The sequence below is a fragment of the Macrobrachium rosenbergii genome, chromosome 21, assembly GCF_040412425.1.
Source record: "Macrobrachium rosenbergii isolate ZJJX-2024 chromosome 21, ASM4041242v1, whole genome shotgun sequence".
NCBI lineage: Eukaryota > Metazoa > Arthropoda > Malacostraca > Decapoda > Palaemonidae > Macrobrachium > Macrobrachium rosenbergii.
In genome coordinates this window covers 43,162,072-43,185,772 of record NC_089761.1, presented here as the reverse complement: position 1 = coordinate 43,185,772, position 23,701 = coordinate 43,162,072, and the positions used below count along the sequence as shown (strand labels likewise).

At 37.2% G+C, this 23,701-nt stretch overlaps 1 protein-coding gene across 1 annotated transcript in view; it reads left to right on the top strand.

The window, feature by feature from the left end:
- The window catches only part of Syn (synapsin), a 186,131-nt gene that overhangs the window by 50,834 nt on the left and 111,596 nt on the right, over nt 1-23,701 (top strand). Inside the window, exon 9 of the mRNA XM_067122817.1 lies at nt 5,651-5,854. Within this exon, the coding sequence (XP_066978918.1) occupies nt 5,651-5,854 (204 nt within the window). The remainder of the gene's footprint in view (nt 1-5,650; nt 5,855-23,701) is intronic.

Sequence of the window (23,701 nt, the reverse complement as noted above, 5' to 3'; positions counted from 1 at the left end):
AAATGGTGGCATTTGTCCGACATGAATTTTCAATTCCTTTTTCTCTTTCTGTTTTTGCTTGGGGTTATTTCTTTTTACCAATTTCTGTGATCATCTCACAATATTTTTCATTTTTTCTCATTGTTATTTTATACACATCGGATGATGGTATTTTCTTCGTGATGGTTTTGGGAAAAAATATTTTTCTCATTCAGTTTTAAAGCTTTTTCTATTGTGTCTTTAAACTTTGTTTCATTTTCATCGTTTGAGTTTTTTATAATATCAAGAAAAGAAGTATTGTTTGAATAAATTAAAGCATTATTTTTTTGTGGTATAGGGAACTTTTTTCTTATAGGCTTTGTGCTATGAATGAAAAGCATTAAGAAAATATAAAAGACTATCACCTTTTGTAACTCAAGGTATGTTAAGTCCACACCTGTAGATAAGAGTCACAGTGGTACGAATGCATGCTCTACATACATGTGTACAAGTATTCATAAATGAAAGAAAACGTAATGCTAAATATTACATAATTTACAAGTGCATTTTCTTAATGTATAGTTACTATATCCGCACTACCGAGTATTTCCAAACATTTTGAATTATATTTAGCCACGAGATAAAAAAGAATGGCAAAAATCCCACGTGAAATCTGGATTATATTGACCAAGCTCGATAACGTTAAAGTAAACACAATTTCTTATCATATCAGATTTATACTTCAACAATAAATAACGTCCAAGTTATTATTATTATTATTATTATTGAAAGTGACAGTTGCATGAACTGCGTGCAATTTATAGAGAGTTTTCTCTATTATTATTATTATTATTATTATTATTATTATTATTATTATTATTATTATTATTATTATTATTATTATTTTCGTTCGAACGGAGCTTCGTGAGAGATCTGGAAGCTTTGCTGTAGACGAGAGAGACAGTCTCACCTTCTGGAAGCACCTCTCGGTCGAAATGCGAGAGAGACGTCGCGGATCGCTTCTGTTGGCCAAAGGTGTCCTTAATTAGCTCTCGCGTGAATAATCAGCCAGCCGGTCGTCTGCAGTAACGTCGATAGTCCGGACGCCTTTGTTCGAACATTCGACCTTAAGTGCTTTGTTTTTTTTTTTTTTGTTTTTTTTTGCGAGCCACGGGTTGATTCTATCCAGGTGGTGGCTCTTTATTTGTTCTTATTAATTGTATTTACATTTTTGTAAAAGTGTTGGAAGTGTTTTTTTTTAAGTAAGTGATGCTTATGGCGATGCTTATGTGATGTTAGTCTTTTGTTAGCAATTTGATATGCTTTTTTTTTATAGGGCGATAACATCAACTTTCAAAATATTTTCTTTGTCCTCAGTCGAAACCGTAGCTGCAAGTTTCTTTTATGCGTAAAAGTTATTAAAATAAATGAAAAAAGGCTTATTGCAGAATACAAATTCGTCATAAAGTACGTAATATATATATATTTTTCTACCTAAGACGACGCCCATGCGTAAGGTACTAAAATTTTTCAGTGTTATAAACACCGAAATTATAATTCTGTTTTCAAGTTTTAGATAAATGTACGCGTTTTAACTTTAAAAGGTAAAGGAAACAGAAGTCACCTTAACGAAGCGCTGAAACTATCGCATCGAATCATTTGGTTCTAAAGAATTTCTTGGCCACCAAAAAACAAAAATAAGGTGATTAGTCTCATAATATGATTTTACCTGGTAGACCTTGTTATAAAGTCAGACGTTAATTATTCAACTAGAATAAAAATAATATAGAATAAGATATGATTCAAACTCTTGACACGTGTACACCTCGGTAGAAATTTCACAAAGAATTCTCCCACTTTCTGTCAAACGTGCGATGCTTAAGTATATATCTTGCTTTGATAAATTATTAGATACATATATGAATTTTTTTTTCTGTATCGAGGCATTTTATGCTTTCTTGCTTCCTTTTATTTATTGGCTGCTTTTTGTTGAATATGGTGTGGATTTAAGGTCTTGGATTTACTTAAAAACGTTCGTGTTCATTTTCTTGTGTTATTTTTGGTGCCTTTTATTTAGTTATGCTAAGTTGGTTTATTTTGTAGGAATTCCTAAGTTAATGTATTCTTCTCTTTTGTGAGTTTAATCTTTGATTGCTTTCATCTAGAACAGTGAGTGGGTTTATTTTATTTCAGTTCCTAAATTACTTTTCCAAAATAAAGTTTTCATGTTCCGTCTTCGAACGGAACCAAAAATACAATCTTACCCAATTTTTCAGGTAACTCGAAGTCTTTATCCAACCGGAGCCTTGTCGAAAAGCTCCGTGTTTTTTTTTTTTTTTTTTTTTTTTTTTTTTACTGAAAGTCTATTATTTCTCCTTTTAACTTTGGTGGTGGAAAGAGCAGCGTAGAGACTCGGACGTAGCTCTAGAGAGATATTTAGTGCCCAATAGCAATCGTAGAATAGAAGTTTGCAACTTTAGAAAGCCAAAAAAAAGAAAAAAATAATAAATATCACGACACAGCTACTACGACCAGCAATTCACAGTGACCTTACCGCACTATTTTAATACGATGTTTCCTACTTAACTCCCTCACCCTCACCCCACCCATACACGCCCCCCCCAAAAAAAGGGGCTGTATATTAGCCTTAAAATACCGCACCTAGAATTTCTAATCTGTCCTGTAGCAGATCAAGAAGTCCTCAGGCACCTGTCAGTACCTCGCTGCACTTCTTCTTTCTTTTTTATTAAATGTTTTCCTTTCCCACTTGGCTAAGTTTTAGCCTTAAAACACCACACCTCATATATGATAAGGTAACCTTTAGATAGATCCAGAAATCCTCTCATTTTAGGTCTAATTTCCACGAGAGAATCGTGGCAGTGTGTGATGTAGAGTAGATATGTATAGACGAGATTTTGTTTACAAGTAGGACATAGCTAGAATTTAAATTATTTATTGTGTGTTGACTGCCAGAGCATCACAAAACCTCTCTCTCTCTCTCTCTCTCTCTCTCTCTCTCTCTCTCTCTCTCTCTCTCTCTCTCTCTTTCCCTGCGTGAAGTCATGTAATTCTCCAGTCGCATTTTCTTCCTTCGCTGACGGTCACCAAATACCAGAAAGAGCTAAAGAAAGAATAAAAAGTGTATTACCTTAATTAATAAGATATCTAACACCGCTCGCGTTCCCTACGCCCTAGTAACCATTACTTAACACCGCTCGCGTTCTCTACGCCCTACTGACCAATTACTTAACACCACGAGCGCGCTAAGTGGAACTTGGATGCCTGGTTACTTAAGGTTTCCGTCACGCAATCGGGTCATTTCAGAGTTAAGCCCCACTTTGAAGTCGGGCACTATACTTGGATTATATCTCTATCAGGGTGTCGCCCATATGCCGTCCTACTGTAACGGTCATTTTCCTCTGAACGTGAGCGCAGAATCGTGACCAAGAGAGTGAGGCGTTTATGATGTATTGATTATACTCGAAAGAATGTTTATGAATGAGGGTAATATTTTGCGTCAGTAATCATTATTGAGAATAACGCCATATTGGTGGTATTCTGTCCTCAAAGGAAAAGATAGAAATGTTTATGAAAGTAAAATAGATTTTATAATGGATAAAATCTCATCAGTTACTTTTCCCAAAAGTTAGATTCTTGTGTCCACTATCATAAATCTGAACACGGTCGTCATTTTGTATGTATATAATTAGTATACTATTAGATAATTATGTTTTTATTAATTTTAATGAGCAATAAAAGTAATTTTCATTCTAATGCAGGTTTTTCATTTTTCAACAAGAGCGTTTATCGTGGATATCTTCATGATGTCAAACATTTCTGAAAAGCAATTGTCATTTGAAAGTGGACACAATAAAGCGCACTACACTACAGTGTCATTTATTTTTTTAAATAAAGATTGCCCCGGAATTATAATTTCCCAATGATACCGAAAATATTAACATCGTGAATATCCCAAAAAGCGTTCGGATTTTTATTGAAAGTGATGCTGAATCAATTAAAAGAAGAAGTAGCTATACGAATCCAATTTGAAAGTAGATGTTGAAGTATCGCTATAAAATGTACAAGTCAGTAAATTAGTTTATCATAATATTTTATTTTATTTTATTCAGTAGATGAAACCTATTCTTATGGAACAGGGGCTACTGACGTGAAATTCAAGCTTTCAAAGAGTATGTTGGTTTCAACCTCCCACCACAGACCCCACACCGAGGCAGTAACTGATCATGATACAGAGCCAGTGATTTTTCATCGTCCCTTGGGGAGACGCGAACTCATGACCTTTGGGTGATTTCCTAAACGGCCCCTAGCCCTGATAAAAGCGGAACGTTGAACGAAGGACTGAAACACCGTTGTGGAATTAATATCTGTTCCGTAATTAAGTTGAAGTGATTGTATTTAGTACGCAAAGTGATATGGAAAGTCACAACAAAGTTCAGCAGCCTGGTGCAAGGATAACTAAGTGGCATCAAGACACTAACCACTATACCAGCGACCAGTATAAATTGTAGTATAAATAGTATAGATTATATTCTGAGCGTTTCCACATCCATTGTACATCAATATTGTTAAGTGCTTACCTAGCTCCCATATCCCTAGATGCCGCGGCCATTTAATTGATTTGCCTATTCAGTACCTCGTAAAGTCATTACCATGACCGCGAAATGACCGTAGATAATCACCTACTACGTAATTCCTTCCTTTATAAATCCTCTGATTAGTTGGCTCTTCAGAGGGAGTTTACAGCAATAAAATAACTCAGTTTTCTTCCTTTTAATTAGTTCTTGAAGTAATATACCTTCTTTAGTCTAACATAACTTTTTTTACCCTTTCTTCGTAATAGATTAAAACATTAACTTTCTGCTCTAGTTACGGGAGCTATTCTTTATACGTCGTCCATTGTATCATTTTCTCTTAGATTTTGCTTTGCGATGTACATAAGCTCTTTCGCTTTACTTCCTTCCTTTTTTCTCGATACAGTTTCTTCCTTTTCTTTCCATTTATTCTACCATCTTCATATTCAGTCTTCATCAATATATTTTCCTTAGTCCTTCCTGACATTATCCTTTTTTCCTTCGGAGTCATTCCTTCCCGTTCAGGTGAATGTTTTCTTTTTTTCCCTCCTCGGTGATCTCTGTCGTAGCTTTCATCTTTCTCACGTTTTGTTCTTCACGTCATCATTCTAGTCCTAACTTACTCGTCTGTCCTCCTGGTTCTTCACGTCCAGTAATTTAGTTTCCTTCAGCCGCATGTGAGTGTAAGTGTCGAGCACATTTTAATACGTTCAAGTCCCCCCATGAGTCATTTTTGTCCCGTCAAGAGAGATATATTCAATTTTGAGTTCACAATTGCTTACTTATATAAGTTCACTTTACGCCATTCATTGCACTGCACTTTGTGGCTTATTATGATCATAATTGTGTGTAACGTTGCTTTGGAATTTTCTTAGTTGCAGTTTGATTAGAACATACAGTTAATTCAGATCACTTTTTTCCTGTAAAGATTCATATATCTATATGTACATTTAACATCACTGATTCCTAGAAAGAAAAAAAAATCCCTCCTTTTTTGAGTTAGCAAAAAAAAAAAAAAAAAAAAAGAGGACCCTAAGACATTTTTCCCCAAAGACTCGAGCCTTAATTAAAAGCTTCTCCTCCGTCGGTGACTTCTACAGGTGAGCAGCAACAGCAGCAGCGTCGTTGGCGGAGGGGGAGGTGGAGGTGGAGGGACCCAGTATGCCGCCAGCGAGACTTCGGCCCCTGCTGCCCCTGCCCAGGGTAGTGGAGGGGGAGGCTTCAGCCTCAACTTCCCCAGGCCTGGTTCAAGGACGACCTCGGCCCCATCCTCGCCCTCCAAGACTCGGGAAAGCTTCCTACAGGTAAGGAATGACTGGGGAAGGGGAGGCGGAGAATGAGAGATGAATTGTTGATGTGGAAAGAATGGTGAAATACACTAACTCAGAGAGGAATAAGTGATATGATGAATCTTAATGATTACTAAAGAGAAAATGCAGACAATAATTTGATCGATGTTTGAACTTAATTGGCTTGATTATTGCTATGAAATTTGGCTCAGGATTAAGGTAATTGGCTAAACCTATTGTAAATTTGCAGATGTTGCAAAATGTTGAGTAAATAGCTCGACATCTTCAGGTGTCTATGAATTGCAAAATGCAATTCATAGACACCTAAAGATGTTGAGTAATTTACTTCTAATATCACCGATCAGTAGAATGTTATTCTACAGACCATTCAGAATGACTGGAGAATTTAAATGTCCGAGAATGAGAGATAATAATTTAAATGAAACAGATAAAATAAGATAGATTAATCAGTAATGTTGTTGCATTACGCGTCGGAAGTTCATGTCATTGTATTAGAAACGATTGATTTGATAATGAAATAGGATAAAATAATTAGTGAAGTGAACAGGATGCTAGGGATGAACGGAAGAACAAAGGATAATAATGAGAATTGCTCACATCCTGTAATTTTACTGACTTGGATATTTGTTCATAATTCATAAATGATAAATGAGAAACACGGACGAACAAATGAAAGTAGAACAAAAACAGCAGCAAAAACGATGATGATGATGACTTTTAACACACACACACACACACACACAAGAAATAACAAAAACAATAACAGTAACAAGAACAGTGGTATGTGCGATGATGATTACGATGTTTACTAAAAGAAAGACGATGTAAAATTTGATAACTTTCGCGTTAAGCATTTTTATAGGCCTTCAAACAAAAGCTGGGCCACCTCCCTCCCTTTGTTGTAACCTGCAACAGCGTTTTATTGCCATAGCTCGCTTGGAAAAATCATACCTGCCTGTACAGTTTATATTACTTTTGATTCGGGTTCGTTCAGAAAAGGTCTTGTGAAACGATGCTCGAATGTATGAACGAAGTCTTTCGTGTTTTCCACTTCAGGACTAATAGATGGTTGATCGGAGGCTTTCAGAACTTTTTTAATAGCAAGTTTCCAAAGCTTTTCGATAGGAGGCTTCGAACACTGTTATACAGCAGGCTTCGAAAACTGTTAAATGGTAGGATTCGAGAACTGTTTTATGGGAGACTTCGAAAACTGTTAGATAGTAGGCTTCGAAAACTGTTAAATGGTAGGAATCGAGAACTGTTATATGGGAGACTTCGAAAACTGTTAGATAGTAGGCTTCGAAAACTGTTTGTATTCAGAACTGTTTTATGGGAGACTTCGAAAACTTTTAAATAGCAGGCTTCGAAAACTGTTTTTATAGGAAGAAAACTGTTAGATAGTAGGCTTCGAAAACTGTTAAATGGTATTCAGAACTGTTTTAGGCCTCGAAAACTGTTAGATAGTAGGCTTCGAAAACTGTAAACTGTTTTATGGGAGACTTCGAAAACTGTTAGATAGTAGGCTTCGAAAACTGTTGTACAGCAGGCTTCGAAAACTGTTAAATAGTAGGCTTCGAGAACTGTTTTATAGGAGGCTTCGAAAACTGTTAGATAGTAGGCTTCGAAAACCGTTGTAAAGCAGGCTTCGAAAACTGTTAAATAGTAGGGTTCGAAAACTGTTAGACAGTAGCTTCGAAAACTGATTTACAGCAGGCTTCGAAAACTGTTTTACAGCAGGCTTCGAAAACTGTTAAATAGTAGGCTTTGAAAACTGTTAAATAGTAGGCTTTGAAAACTGTTTTATTGGAGGCTTCGAAACTGTTGGATAGCAGGCTTCGAAAAATGTATTATAGCAAGTTTCGAAAACTGTTTTGTAGCAGGCTTCTAAAACATTTTGATAGGAGGCTTCGAAAACTGTTTTACAGAAGGCCTCAAAAATTGTTAGATAGCGGGCCTTCAAAAAGGTTTGATAGCAAGATTTCGAAACTGTTTGTTAGCAGGCTTTCCAAACGATTTGATAGCATGCTTCTCAAGACTGTCTGATAGCAAGATTTTGAAACTTTGATTGCATACTCCAGAAATGGCTTGGTGGAGGTTTTCAAAACTCATAGAAAGTATGCTTCCAAAACTCTTCGGTATTGTTTTCAAGAGTGATCGATATAATACTTCCAAAACTGTTTGCTAGAAGATTCGTATTTTTTGTGTGACCATCGATTAAACTAAAGACTTAAAATAAAAACTAATAGGCCGTCACAAGGTGCTCGATAAATATAAAGAATGGTATCGTTACCGCTGAGACACCGTAGGCAGGTAGTGCCGTCAGTTCACCTCACGGTATGCACTGTAGGCATTACTAAAAGGTCTTTGCAGAGTCCCTTCGGCCCCTAGCTGCAGCCCCTTTCATTCCTTTTTACTGCACCTCCATTCATATTATCTTTATCCCATCTCGCTATCCACCCTCTCTTAACAAATATTTCACAGTGCAACTGCTAGGTTTTCCTCCTGTTACGCCTTTCAGACCTACTTACTCTCAATTTCCTTTCCAGCGCTGAATGACCTCATAGGTCCCAGTGCTTGGCCTTTGGCCTAAACTCTACAGTCAGCTTAGTTCAGTTTCCCCAGAGAGCCAAAGTTACGCAATCTGGCGATTTTTTCAGGGACTCGATACATACAGAGTACTTGCAGTCTCCAAGGAAGTGGCTGAAAGGGCTTTTCATGCTGATAATATCTGGTTGTTGTTGGACGCGGAGTCGATAGTTTGTGGATAACATTGTTTACTGGTGTTTCATTGCTGTGAAAGCTTTGTTTGATGCTCGGCGGACTTCTTGGTACAAAATGTTTCAGGTTCTGTTGTGGTGTCAATAAAAACAAGTAAAGTATTCGGAGCAATCGAGTTTTCTGTACAGCGTATAATCAAGGCCACCGAAAATAGATAGATCTATCTTTCGGTGGTATCGGTGTAATGGTGTATAAGCCGCGGCCCATGAAATTTTAACAACAGCCCAGAAGCACGATTATGGCTAACTTTAACCTTAAATAAAATAAAAACTACTGAGGGTAGAGGGCTGCAATTTGGTATATTTGATGATTGGAGGGTGGATGACCAACATACCAACTTGCAGCCCTCTAACCTCAGCAGTTTTTAAGATCTGAGGGCGGACAGAAAAAAAGGGCTGACAGAATAAAGTGTGGACGGACATCAAAGCCGGCACAACAGTTTTCTTTTCAGAAAACTAAAACGAAGAAGAATCCATTGATGTGATACATTAAGTTATTTAGCGTAACAGCTAGATAAAGAGGTTTAAGATTAAACTCATAAACTGTATTTATCTACAGCAGCAGTATTCCTGAATCTTTAAAAAAAAAAATAAGAGAAGAAATCCGGTGTGTTTGATTATCTATCAAGAGGAGAGGAGAAGTGAAAGCGAATAAAAATATGCAGAATAAGGGAGAAAGAGAGATGGTTTTATGATATGTTATGCTGGTGGCCGGTAGTAAAGTCACTGGAAAAAAAGGTCAGAAAAAAGTCACAATTTTGGCTAGGAAAAAAGTCACAGTAGGAAAAGTCACATTAATTTATGATGGAAATTAAAGCAATTAAATTAATAAAACAGAAAATATTTTGGAACTTTCCTAGATAGTGACCCCCCAAGGGTTTTCGGGGGTCGTTATCTAGGACTAGTATTTCTTGGGGTCATTATCTTTATGTAATTTACAGTCTTTTGTTTATGTTTTTACGGTAATCCCCACTGGGCTTGTACTAAACACGCCGCAAAGGTGGATACATACCGGGTTAAAACCCTTGGGGGTCACTATCTAGGAAAGATTAATGTGGCCTTTTTTCCTGTGAATTTTTTTTCTGTGACTTTTTTACCAGTGACTTTTTTTACCTGGATTCTCTATGCATCGTCCTTCGACAGAACTAGGACATAATTAGTGTTTCTTCCTTGCTTGAGAGACTCTGGTAAAGGTTTTGGAACTATCTCTTTCGTTTGAAATTAACTGTATGCGTATATTGAGACTTCTGTGCAGAGGTTTATGTACAGCAATAGTGCAATAGTTGCTTTTCTTTCTATACAGTTCTGTAATGCAAAGAACACTTATTTCTGGTCTTAAGTGGTTATGTCAGTTAATGAATTTGAGGGGGGGGGTTATGTTTCACTCGTCTCTCGCATCGTTTACGATGTGATTTAAAAAATAATTTGGGTGCATTTTAATGAAATATGGAGTGGTGGGGTTTCCGCTCCCGGACTGCTTTCTGATTTAATTCCTTCTACGTTGTGAAGTGAATAAAAGAAAAATGGGGTTCAGCTCTTAAAATACCACAGTGGAAAAAAGGCGCATGAAAGTTCCTGAATGCTCCGGCACACTAATAAATGTGAAAGTATTGCAGAGCGCATTTGCATCAAACGTGCATAATTAATCGCGATTTTCAGAAATGAAAGTGTTTCAACTCGAGTCGTGTTTGAAACCAACAAATTGTTACTAGGTTCTTCAAGAGGAGTTTGTCGTACAGTGGCAACTGGAGAGCTTTGTTATACCTTTAATTATAGAAATTGCGTCTAACTTTTACACCCATTTATAATTATTTTTACTTTTGTGAAGTCTTAGAAAATATTAGGATATTATTCAAAATATTTTTTATTCAAACCTTTGTTATATTTTTATAGAAATTGCGACATTAATGGTTATTTTTATTTTGGGCAAGTCGAAAAAGATCTTTAATTTGTTGCTCAAGCTTCCATAGAATACGGATGAAAGTAAGTGGTGTAATTAGTATAAACCAGCAAAGAAGCAAATCTTTGCATGCGGCAGTGGAGAAATAAATAGAGACGTATTGCCGAACATGCCTTTTGAAATATTATTACCGTGAAAGACAGTTTCCAATATGGCTTTTGAGATTTCATGTTCATATATAATAAACTTTAGACAGTTCGATTAGCTTTTGAGGAAAAAGGTTAACTGTAATGATCCCATAGACAATTATCTTACGTGTTAAATTGGCTAACTTGATATAGAATGTAATTTTTGGTATAGAATGACTATATTTAACTGTAATTTGCTACGTAACCCGGTCCGCTGGTATAGTGGTTAGTGTCGTGGCGTACCACTCAGATGTCGCGGGTTCGCGTCTCCCCCCAGGGCGATGGTAAATCATGATCGGTTACTGCTGCAGTGTGGGGTTGAAACAACATTCTTTGGAAGCTTGAAATTCAAGTCAGTGTCCCCTGCATGATTGTTCCATGTGAACATGTTTTAACTACTCAAATAATGATAAATAATAATATCCAAAATTGCAGGAAACCCGGCCAGCGGAAGACGGACTTCATAATTATGGTTTTTATGTTAGATCACGGAAACCGAGACCAAGGAAGACACTTTAATTATAGCCTGTAAGATCAGATTATGCAAATTAAACGGCTTGGCAACTAAGCTAATCAACTTTAGACAAGAGAGTTCCGAAAGAGTGGGAGCATCCTGTTAAAAAAAGAAAGACCTTGTTTGCAAACAATTTAACTTGCATCCGCTAAACGGCCCCGAAGGTGGGTTGCGCCTCCAGTGCGCCTCACGCCTTGCGCTTTAGGCATTACTTAGGTTCTTTGCTGCGTCCCTTCGGCCCCTAGTTGCAACCCCTTTCATCCTTTTTCTGTACCTCCGTTCATATTCTCTGTCTTCTGTCTGACTTTCCACCCTCTCTAACAATTGCTTCACAGTGCAACTCTGAGGTTTTCCTCCTGTTACACCTTTCAAACCTTCTTACAGTTAATTTCCCTTCCAGCGCTGAATGACCTAATAGGTCAGTGTTTGGTTTTTGGCCTAAATTTTATATTCTAATTCTATATATCAGCTCAACGGCGTAGACATTGGTTATCAGTTAGCCAACTGGCGTCACAAAGCCTTAAATGAAGGTGGTGAATAACACAGGAATAAAACAGTTCGAAGTCGAAATGTAACGAAATGCTATGTTTATATGGTGCTACTTCGGCTTGTCATCTACGCGTTACCTACTCCGAGGTGCTAGTACTAAACACCGCATGGTAAATGTAAAGTAGACGGCCGCACGAAAATATCATTTATTAATATAATTTGTCGCCCACACAACATACAAATGGATGTATGTAATACTTAGATCCCTGAAGGGCTAGTACTAAGAACGGCGTCCCAAGGAGCTTTCGCCATGTTTAGTACTATCACCTCGGAGTAGGTGATAAACAGATAACAAGTCAAAGCAGCACCGTTTATATTTTCCGATGAGGGCGATTGTGTGGACACGTGAATTGTTTCTCCTACTGCGACTTTCTCTTGTCGAAATCTTAATGAGGTTTCTAACGATTTCCGAAGGCGGAATTCCAATCAGAGAAAGCAGAGCGGAATAGAATTCAATTCTTCAAAAAAAAAAAAAAAAAAAGCTACACGCCGCACAAAGCCATCTTTTGATAAAAATAGCCACTAACTAATAAGATTGTAGTACTACAATCATATTAGTTCCTCTTAAAACCATATAAATGGTCATATTAGTAAATTTATATTATTCGCTTTTGGGAAATGGGTGGCGTGTTTGCAAACAGCCACCATGCTACAGAATGCAATACTCGAGAAAACCATGTCCAATAATGGTAATAGAATCTCTGTGTTGAGATCGTTTGGGTAATGACTAGCGTACTGCAAAATAACAAGTACGTCAAATAATAGAAATATCCAGTAAATATTCTTGAAAACGTCTTGGTATGCTGCAGAAGCCAGGTATTAATCCGGTATGTAGCCCCTTTGCCAAACTCCAGCGTAAACTCGTGATAAGTAAAGTAGACGGCCGCACGGAGATATCGCTTATTAACATAATTTGTCGACCACACAATATAGAAATGGGTGTATATAATACTTTGATCTCCGAGAGGCTAGTACTAAACACGACGTCATAAGGAGCTTCCGCAATGTTTAGTATCAGCACCTCGGAGTAGGTGGATACATACCGGGTTAACACCCAGAACCAATATTGCAAAAAGAAAAATAATAGCGTCATTATCGCTTCCAATACCGTTAGTAGCTATGGCCCTCCAAATAACACTCTCTCTCTCTCTCTCTCTCTCTCTCTCTCTCTCTCTCTCTCTCTCTCTCTCTCTCTCTCTCTTTTGGTAGTAATTGAGGCAACGGCTGGTACTACAATGGGATAGCAGCTGTTTTCCAGGTCTGTCTTTAACAGAAGAAGTTTAACCCTTTCGCTTATTAGGAAAATGCCAGGAGGAAGCCACGCAGCCTCTCCAAGAATATAAAAGTTACAAAAGGGCTGCCTATGGAAGGTTACTGAAGCACGTCGTTTTAAGATTAAAACAGCTACCCACTCTTTGCCAGACGGCTTCTTCTTCTCTCTCTCTCTCTCTCTCTCTCTCTCTCTCTCTCTCTCTCTCTCTCTCTCTGGAACATCTTTCGTAGCAAATTTATAACCTTTCCGGTTTGTTAAGTTCTTGTGTGTTCACGTTAAATTTTGATAATGATTTTAATATCAGTGTTTCATTTGTTTCATTTATTTCTGGTGGTAATTAGCGTATGCAATAATGAGCGGTACGCCGAATTATCAATACTTAATTTGCAATACCAAGAAGAATTTTAGTAAGTGGATTTAATTTGGCATTTTTAAAGTAAAATGCTGAGGATATTTTGTTTTGCTTATTAATCAATACTTTAGATAAATGCCTGTAACCTTAAGGGTTTACTGAACAATGAATTTTCTCTTTTATCTCATTTTACATATTTGAGGATTTGCCTTTGCAGATGACAATTTCTCTGCAAGATATCTTGCAAAAATGTTCTATTCAACTGTAATATATGATTTAAGTTGCTTCCGTTCTTTTCAAAATTCATGCAATTCACCACCCTAGCCACGACCAACCAGAGTTAGCTTATCGCCAAGTACTTAATTCTGTGTTTTCGTCAACTTCGGCGCGCGCCAGGCGTTACAATCCAACAGGTTTTGTTTGCATGTTGTGAACTCGAGGGATAAACCAGTTTTATCATAACTTTTTACCATTCACTTCTAGGATGTGGAATTATCTTTCTTCTTCTGCATTTCTTGATTCATATAACCTGGCTGTTTTTAATGGATGGGTCTGTAGTTGCTTAAAAAGATTATCCGACATCCATACCCATCACGGTTTATTCATATGAAAATTATTAAAAACATAAAGTAATTCGACCGGTTGCTATTGAGTGAATGTGTAGCTACGTACATCCTCTTGAACAAAACGTTCACCTTCGGTTAAGCAGCCTTGACATTTCAAGGGAGAATTTCAGTTGGTATATAATTTACCTGGCAACATAAAACAGTCTAGTTTTCAATCCATCCTCGAATGCAATAGGACCAGTAACGTGATTTTGGCCATGAATATTCCTTTTGAATTTTATGAAATGCACTTTTGGAGGATTCGTATGTCAGTTGTCTAGGGAATGGATTTGTAATTTTAGTACGGGCGAGAGGCCTCGAGTTAGGTTATTGTTTGGATAAGGCTTATTTTGGTTGAGGTTAAGGTTAGCAGAAAGTGCTCATGCACATCCAAATTAATGGGGTTTTCCGAAAAACGGGATTTTCTGTGGATTAATAAACTGTAAGAACTAGAACGTCCGCGTAAACGAACCACTGGGGTTGCCCAGTTCTTCTTATTTCTTAAATATGTGATTCTGACCCTTTTTTTTTTAAACGTGACTTCTTACAATCGCTCGGCAAATCTTTTTAGTCATTGGTTTCCGCTTCAAAACCAAAGCGTTGAAGTACTTGAAATGTGTCGGCGTAAACGATTTATTTTATTTCACAAATAAAATTATTGAAAAACGAAACGAACTTCTATTTTATTTTGAATTAGATAAAATCCAGAGTAAACTGATGTTGCCTTATGCACTTCGGTCCTTTGAAATTCATGAAGAACTGCTGGTATCTGAATAGCTTGAATTTTGGGGTTCACTTCTAACTCTTAAATTCCTTTACCTAAGTCCCGTATGATTTTAGTTTTATATTCAGACCATCTAAAATCTCTAACGACCTCTTGTCATACTTTTCTTCGAATTCCTGAAAATTATTGAGCGAACTAGTGTCGTCTTACAATTAAGTTATTAGTTCATTTAAGGCCTGAATATGTAGTGATCGCCAGCAATCTAGAAATGCTTGCTGCTTCCGACGAAAATTTCTAAATGGTATATTTAAGGTAAAGTCTCAGTATTTGTTCCATTGTTGGTGATCACTACACAAAATGTGGTCTTCTAACCCATATAAAGTCCTTCCAAATTTGACGAAGAAGTTTTACTGGTCTTTTGGAAGGACAGCTACACTTCTTTAAGAATATAGTTACCATCAACATCATATTTATTTTTGAATGCCTTCACATAGGTCCTCATTTGGTCCCTCAGGCGAACTAAAGTTTACACAGTTTTTTTATGATACTGTGTAAACATTATGAATGAATGAATGAATGAATGATCTTAAGTTATCAGGCGTCGTGACTTCTGTGGTCATTGACGCAGGTAAACTTTATGAAACGATTACAGATGTCGTTCCTCTGAAATCTCAGTAAACATTTGTAACTAATTTTTGTTTAGTCTGCTTATATTCATATTAAAAAGTAAAGTATGACAAAAATAACCCGAAATTCGACGGTGGAGGTTAAAGAAGAAATTTAGCCTGTTATCCTTTGTACTCTATCTACGAGGGTGCTGTGGACTCCAGAATTGGGGTTTGATGGAGGTGGAATAATCTTGGAAGGACAAAGAGAAACACCGCCCTTCCACAAGCGCGAGACACCGTAGGCTATTAGTGCCGACAGTGCACCTCATGGGGCGCACTGTAGACATTACTTTATGTTCTTCGCAGCGTGCCTTCAACCCTTTTCGTTCCTTTTACTGTACCTCCTTTCATATTCTCTTTCTTCCATCTTACTTTCCACCCACTCCTGACAGTTGATTCAAAGTGCATTACGAGGTTTTCGCCTGTTACACCTTTCAAACTTTTACCGTCAGTTTTCGTTTCAGCGCTGAATAACCTCACTGGTCCCAGTGCTTGACCTTTGGCCTAAATTCTATATTCAATTCAGTTCACGAGTGCGAGACATTTCTTACTGAAATATTGAGCTTAGTACCGATGACATTTTGAATTCAGATCAGAATTTCAGTTTCTTGTGAAAGGATCGTTCTTACTAAAATCTAGAAAGTATTGCGTCGAGATTTAAACCAAATTACTGTGTTATTCAAAAGCGAATTTATAGAATGAGCCCATACACAGGAATTTTCCCTTTAATATAAAAGACCCCTTAGTTTATACGAACCACAACAAAGTTTGTTTACTCTTGTAATGAACATGGCGTTAACGTGGGAAACGAGGAAGCAAAGTAAAGAAAAAATAAAGGATTTGATTGATGATGACGATGTCATGACCGAGTTGAATATCATATCGAATGGAAACAGGTTTAGGTTTAGGCCTTAGCTTGCGAGGATATGTGAGAGATGAAAGTGAAATGTGTTTCATTTCCTTCTCTATTGCTTCAACTTTAAATGATATTCCAAAGGATACCTTTCCAGGCCATCCAGTGGAAGAGATATCGGTTTAAATTGACGAGAGAATGTATCGTCTTTAGTTATTTAGTCTTCATTCACGTTTGTTTATCATTTCTTATTTGTTAATGGGTTTGTTTTTCCGATGCATTCACAGCCTAAAAGTTGCGTCAACTGGAAACAAGTAAAAAATGAGGCGCAGTCGAGTTTTCTGTATAGCGTATAATCAAGGCCACCGAAAACAGATCTATTTTTCGGTGGTCCCGGTATAATGCTGTATGAGCCGCGGCCCATGAAACTTTAACCACGGCCCGGTGGTGGCCTGACCTATATCGTTGCCAGACGCATGATTATGGCTAAATTTAACCTTAAATAAAATCAAAGCTATTGAGGCTAGAGGGCTGCAATTTGGTATGTTTGATGACTGGAGGGTGAATGATCAGCAATTCAATTTGCAGCCCTCTAGCCTTAGCAGTTTTTAAGATCTGAGGGCGGACAGAAAAAAGTGCGGACAGATAGACAAATATCCATCTCAATAGTTTTCTTTCACAGAAAACTAAAAACTAATTTCAACGAAAATGCCCAACAAACTTTGCGTCTTCATTACAACGGAAGTCGTTCGGTTATGGCGCGAACTTGGGACGAGGAAGGCGGAGGAAGTTCTGTAAGATCTCCCACACACGGACTCGATATTCAATATTCCTTCCCGAGGATTCCGATAGACCGAACGCGACCGAAGTTTGGTGGACAATACGTTGGAACCGCCCGCCATCGTCAAGGGCGGATCGGGCGTACATCAGAATGCGACCTGACGAATTACGACTAATACGAAACAACTTTTCTCCGTCCGAATGAGACGGAGTCACAAATTAATGCTAGTCCGAACCCGACGAATTTACCAATTCTTGGTCCAATGTGATGCTTCGGAAACTGGAGATCGTCCGAATCCTGTTAAAGTAAATAGATTTTCGTTCAGCGAAACGAACTCAGAAATTAAGAATCGTCCGAATCCGTTAAATAGATTTTCGTTCAGACGAATTTAGAAGTTAAACGAATCCGTTAAAAATTTTCGTTACTCAGAATAGAAATCGTCCGAATCCGTTAAAGAGATTTTCGTTCAGCGAGACGAATTTAGAAATTAAGAATCGTCCGAATCCGTTAAAAAGAACTCAGAAATTAGAAATCGTTCGAATCCGTTAAATAGATTTTCGTTCAGACGAATTCAGAAATTAAGAATCGTCCGAATCCGTTAAATAGATTTTCGTTCAGCGAGACGAATTCATAAATTAGAAATCGTCCGAATCCGTTAAATAGATTTTCGTTCAGACGAAAACATTAAGAATCATCCGAAAGGTTTTCGTTCAGCGAAACGAATTCAGAAATTAAGAATCGTCCGAATCCGTTAAATAGATTTTCGTTCAGACGAATTCAGAAATTAAGAATCGTCCGAATCCGTTAAATAGATTTTCGTTCAGCGAAACGAACTCAGAAATTAGAAATCGTCCGAATCCGTTAAATAGATTTTCGTTCAGACGAATTCAGACATTAAGAATCGTCCAAATCCGTTAAATAGATTTTCGTTCAGCGAAACGAATTCAGAAATTAAGAATCGTCCGAATCCGTTAAATAGATTTTCGTTCAGACGAATTCAGAAATTAAGAATCGTCCGAATCCGTTAAATAGATTTTCGTTCAGTGGAACGAATTCACAAATTAGGAATCGTCCGAATCCGTTAAGTAAATAGATTTTCGTTCAGCGAGACGAATTCAGAAATTAAGAATCGTCCGAATTCGTCGAGTAAATAGATTTTCTTTCAGTGAGACGAATTTAGAGATTAGGAATCGTCCGAATCCGTCAAATAAATAGATTTTCGTTCAGTGGAACGAATTCAGAAATTAGAAATCCTCCGAATCCGTCAAGTAAATAAATTTTCGTTCAGCGAGACGAATTCAGAAATTAGAAACCGTCCGTATTTGTTAGAACAATTAATTTTCACTTAAATGAGACGGCTTCAAGAATCCGAAATCATCCAAAATAGACATAGTCACTCATATTTGTTCAGGTGGAAAGGCTTCACAATTAAAAATCGTCCAACAATTTCCGTGCAAATGATAAAGCGTCGCTCTCAGAAATCACCCGAATCCGTGTTCGTTCAAGCGACTTGACTTCATAAATTACTATTCCGAAATCGTTCGTAATCGTTGAAATTACTAAATTTCATAAAATTAAGCGGCTTCACGAATTAGAACGCCTCTGAATTATCCGAATGCATTAATATTCGTTCAGATATGACGACATCAAAAGTTAGATTTCGTCCAAAGACAGTTAATTCATTTTCGTTCATGGATCATGAAACCTCCAGAATAAATCTCTCTCTCTCTCTCTCTCTCTCTCTCTCTCTCTCTCTCTCTCTCTCTCTCTCTCTCTCTCTCAGTATTGTTTTACGAAGAATTTGGAGTTATGTTTAAAAAAAAAAAAGTTTATATTTTATTAATATTATATATGTGAATGAAATAGTTCTTTATTCTCTCTCTCTCTCTCTCTCTCTCTCTCTCTCTCTCTCTCTCTCAATATTTGGAGTTATGTTTAAAAAGAAACAAAGTGTATGTTTTATTGTTATTGTATGCGCTTTATATACTGTTATGGATAAGATATATATATATATATATATATTTCATAAATCCGTCATTACAACCCGTAAGTCACCTTGGCGACGGATGGATAGTGAACACTCATATTTCACCATAATGACGAAAGCTTCGCAGAAATTACAGGTATCGGACGCGTATGCAATCTGTAATTCACTCCATCGAGGGAAACAATAGCGGCTATATATTCAGGATACAAAACTGCTCTCGAGCACGCAATCGCCTGCCATTTGGGATACTGGGGTGAAAATGGTCAAAACAGAAATAAATATAATGGTTGATGCAGGATAATAATTTGTGAGTTATTGCACGTTGTGTTCGCAGCGAGAACAAAGGCCTCGTTATAGGTGAACGTAGGTCACACAGTAGGTACAAAGGAGGAATGACCTACTTTGGAGTTCTCTCTTTCAGTTAGGTTTAGCTGTACATTCAGAACGCACTGTTCAGTTGGAAATGACAGGTTTTGCCTGCAGATTAAAATATAAAATCGACTGGTACAGGTTATCGGTATTGTTACAACTAAAGGGCAACTCTTAAGCCAAGAGAAATGTTTTCAGAAAAACTTGTGTAAAGGTTCTCAGTCTTCGAATCTCTCGAAAAATTTTTGTAATAATTACGTATCGTGAATTTGGTGTGTGTCTGGTTTACCTAAATCTTTCTCTGTAGAGACAAAGATACATAAGGAAAGTTATTAATTAATATCTGATAATTTTGAGGTTACTTTTCAATATGGGGTTATGGGGTTTTAATGAACTAAGGTTATGATTTGCAATGATTATAAAATTATTTAAATGATAAAAGCCAGTTATGGAAACGGAGTCGTTTAACATAGCAGAATAATTGAGCGACATAATAATAGTAAATTTGATTAGACAATACCCCAAATAAAGAATTCGGCCGACAGTTTTCCAGGTTTTCTGTAACAGTAAAGTTCTAGTTTTGGGAGAAATAGAGGTCTGTCACTTTATTGCCATTTGGTTAAGCTGGCCTTATGCCAGCACGGGCTCTTGCCTCTTGAGAAACTCTTTTATGCTAATTACTCTCGCATCCCTTAGTAGTAATCCCTCCTTCGGAGTTTAACAATTTTTTAACATTTTTCTGACTTGACCCCCACCTCTTTGTCTCACAATTCTTTCTTTCTCCGTTGTCTTTTACTCTTTCCTCTTCTCTCCTTCGATCCTTCTCCGTCCCCCCTTGCCTCACGCTTTCTCCTTTCCCCTTTTCCCACACTTTCTCCTTCCCCCTTTTCTCACGCTTTCGCCTTTTCCCATTTTCACCACACTTTCGTTCCCCCTTTGTCTCTTACTTTTTCCTTCACCCTTGTCATACACTTCTTCCTTTCTCCTCTTTCGAACACTTTCTCCTCCCCTTTATCTCAGGCTTTTCCCTTTCCCCATTTCTCCACGCTTTCTCTCTTTCCCCCTTTTTCTCTTACTTTCTCTTTCTCATTTGTCATAGACTTCTTCCTTTCTCCTCTTTCGAACCATTTCCCCTTCCTCCCTTTGCCTCACGCTTTCTCCTTTCCCCCCCATTCTCCCACTTTGTCTTATACTTTTCTTTCCCCTTTGTATCATACTTTTTTTCTTTTTCTTTTCCTTGCTCTTTCTTTTTTCCTCTTTTTTCTTTCTCCCTTGTCTTATGCTTCTTTCTTTTTACTCTTTCTGAACTTTTCCTTCTCTTCTCACTTTTCCTCTTTGTCCCACTTTTTTTTTTCTCTGCTTTTACCCTTTTCCTACACTTTTTCTTCACCCTCTGCCTCCTTCCTTCCCTCTCTGTCTCACACTTTTTCCTTCACCCTCTGTCTCAAACATTTTCCATTTCCATTTCCATCTGTTTCACGCTTTTTCCTTCACCCTCTGTCTCACTTTTTCTATTTCCCTCTGTTCCACACTTTTTTTCCTTCACCCTCTACCCTCTGTCTCACACTTGTTCCTTCACCCTCTGTCTCACACTTTTTCCTTCACCCTCTGTCTCACACTTTTTCCTTCACCCTCTGCCTCACACTTTTTCCTTCACCCTCTGCCTCACACACACTTTTTCTGAATCATCAGGTAATTATTCATTTACGCTGTTCAAACGAATATCAGCCATATTCGTTGCATGGTGTTGGTGTTGACTGTTCTTGACAGCAAGAGGCGATAAGTGATATGAATTATGGCTGTAAATATTGTCAGTGGATATAGATCTATCATGGTGCTGTACATTCCCATTAACTATAGGAACGTCATGTGGCTTTATGATGTCTGTAAATCAGCTGTTGCGATAAAGCTGTTGATCATCGGTATAAGTAGATGGTTATTTGTAACGGTAGTAAAATATTACTCTCTTTGAAAGAGGAGAACCGGAGAACTATTGGCTTGTTATGGGTTATGGGTATTGTTAAGAAAGTTAATTATGTAATTTCTTTTAACTACATTGAAAAAATAAATCATGTTCTTTCCGCTGAATTGAATTAATTTAGGAAAGTCCTTCAGGGGTCTGTAAGTGTTATTATCGTCTTCTGTCTTCGTCTTCTTTTATTTTTCATGGAATTCCTTAAATTTTAGTAATTTTATTTTTTTATCACACTGATTTCAGCACGAATTTGGTCACTAAATCTCCTGCTTACTCTGACCAAATACTGGAAAAGGACAACTAATACAGGGAAATGGAATTAAACCATTTTGCATAAGGTAGCAAATATTCTTCATGAAAATGGAAGAATTCCCTTTGAAGCCAGGTGGAAATCTATATGCGAAAGAAAACATCTATACATGCTATTGTAAAATCCTGCTGAGAAAAATGTGTCTAGACCAGTGGTTCCCAACCTTTTTTTTAGACCTGCCCCACCTAATATTTTTTTTTTTTTGGGGGCATCATAATGGCCCCTGTGGTGATATATTCTTATTATTCAAAAAGTGAACTCTTTTTCACGTTGAGGAAGCTAAAAGGCCATTAACTTGGTTTAAACATTCTCGAATTGCCCCCCTTAAAAATCAAAATACCCACCCGGGGCGTATGCCCCACAGTGGTTCACATCGACGTCATACATAAAACGTTAGCACTGTCAATATAGACGCTACTCGAAATGAATCACAGGAAAAGCGATTTTTCACAGAGGGAGTAGTTTTGGTTGTTTACATTTTAAGGCGACTTGTGAACCCAGAGCATTCTCAGAAATCTTGTTCAAAAAACAACTCTCCACGCACGTTTGCCGTTCTTTGTTTCTATTTCCGGTGAAGACTGTGATGACATGTACTGTATGAAGCTAAAGAGTTGGTCACGTACTATATTTGGTTTTCTGAAAAGAAAACTATTGTGCCGGCTTTGTCTGTCCGTCCGCACTTTTTCTGTCCGCCCTCAGATCTTAAAAACTACTGAGGTTAGAGGGCTGCAAATTGTTATGTTGCTTATCCACCCTCCAAATTGCAGCCCTCTATCCTCAGTAGTTTTATTATATTTATGGTTAAAGTTAGCCATAATCGTGCATCTGGCAACGATATAGGACAGGCCACCACCAGGCTGTTGTTAAAGTTTCATGGGTCGCAGGTCATACAGCATTATACCGAGACCACCGAAAGATAGATCTATTTTCGGTGGCCTTGATTATATGATGTACAGAAAACTCGATTAAGCCGAAGTTTCTTCGGCGCATTTTCCACTTGTTTAAACTCATTTTCAAAGAATTTCAAGGAACTTAAGTAATGATATGTAAAGCTAAAGATTTGGTCACTTTCTTATTTTGTAAACTCATTTACAAGGCAGTACAAAGAACTTCCGTAATTATCTTTCTTAACAATACCTATATAAGAAGCTTTATTGCAATTCTTTTATGAAGTTGGTGACGTAATGGAGAAGGCCACAGAAAGTGTGAAATTATACAGACAAGAACTTATGATTTTTAAGTAGATTTTTAAAAAATTATTCATCTCCCAAATGCTGCGTAAAACTTTTCAACAGCCACTTAATTAACCATAGCCACATAATTGATAAAATCGTAGAAACCGTACATTTAATATCATCGTTTAAACAAGGGTTCCATACCATTAATACTAGTGTCACAGAATTTTTTTTAGTGAATTTATGGTTATTGAGTGCTATCCCGTTAATTTTATTAGTAAATCTAAAAAAAAATTCGTATTTATTTAAGAATTTTGGATAAAATTCAATTCGTTTTCTAGAGCTGGACACAATAAAATATCAGTCCCTCGTTTTATTCTTTTCGTTGCGGAAATTCTGCATAATGCAATTAATAATTTCTCTTGTATATTGCATCTTTCCCGTTGTTATTTTCGTCAGAACCAATTCAGCCCGGTGATGAATCGTGGAAAAAAAGTATGCATAATGAAGGATATGTAATAGGAATATAGTTTCGATTTGCTTTGTCAGAATCCTGCATACACAGTTCTCTGTAAATGCTGAATACGCTTTACAGGCCTGAAAACTGAACACCACATGGCGGTTGTAACTCAAAAATTGACCGAATTAGAGAGAGAAGTAACTCAGAAGCTCTTGAAGAATTGTAATCTATAGGATGAAGGGCTTCTCTGAAACTGTCACGTGAGTTTATATAAACAAACTCATTAATATTCATAGCATAAGTACGTTCTTAATGAACAAGGGAAATTGGGGGTTACTTTCCCCAGATTAGAAGGCCCTCGTATAAAAAATGGAAGGAAGA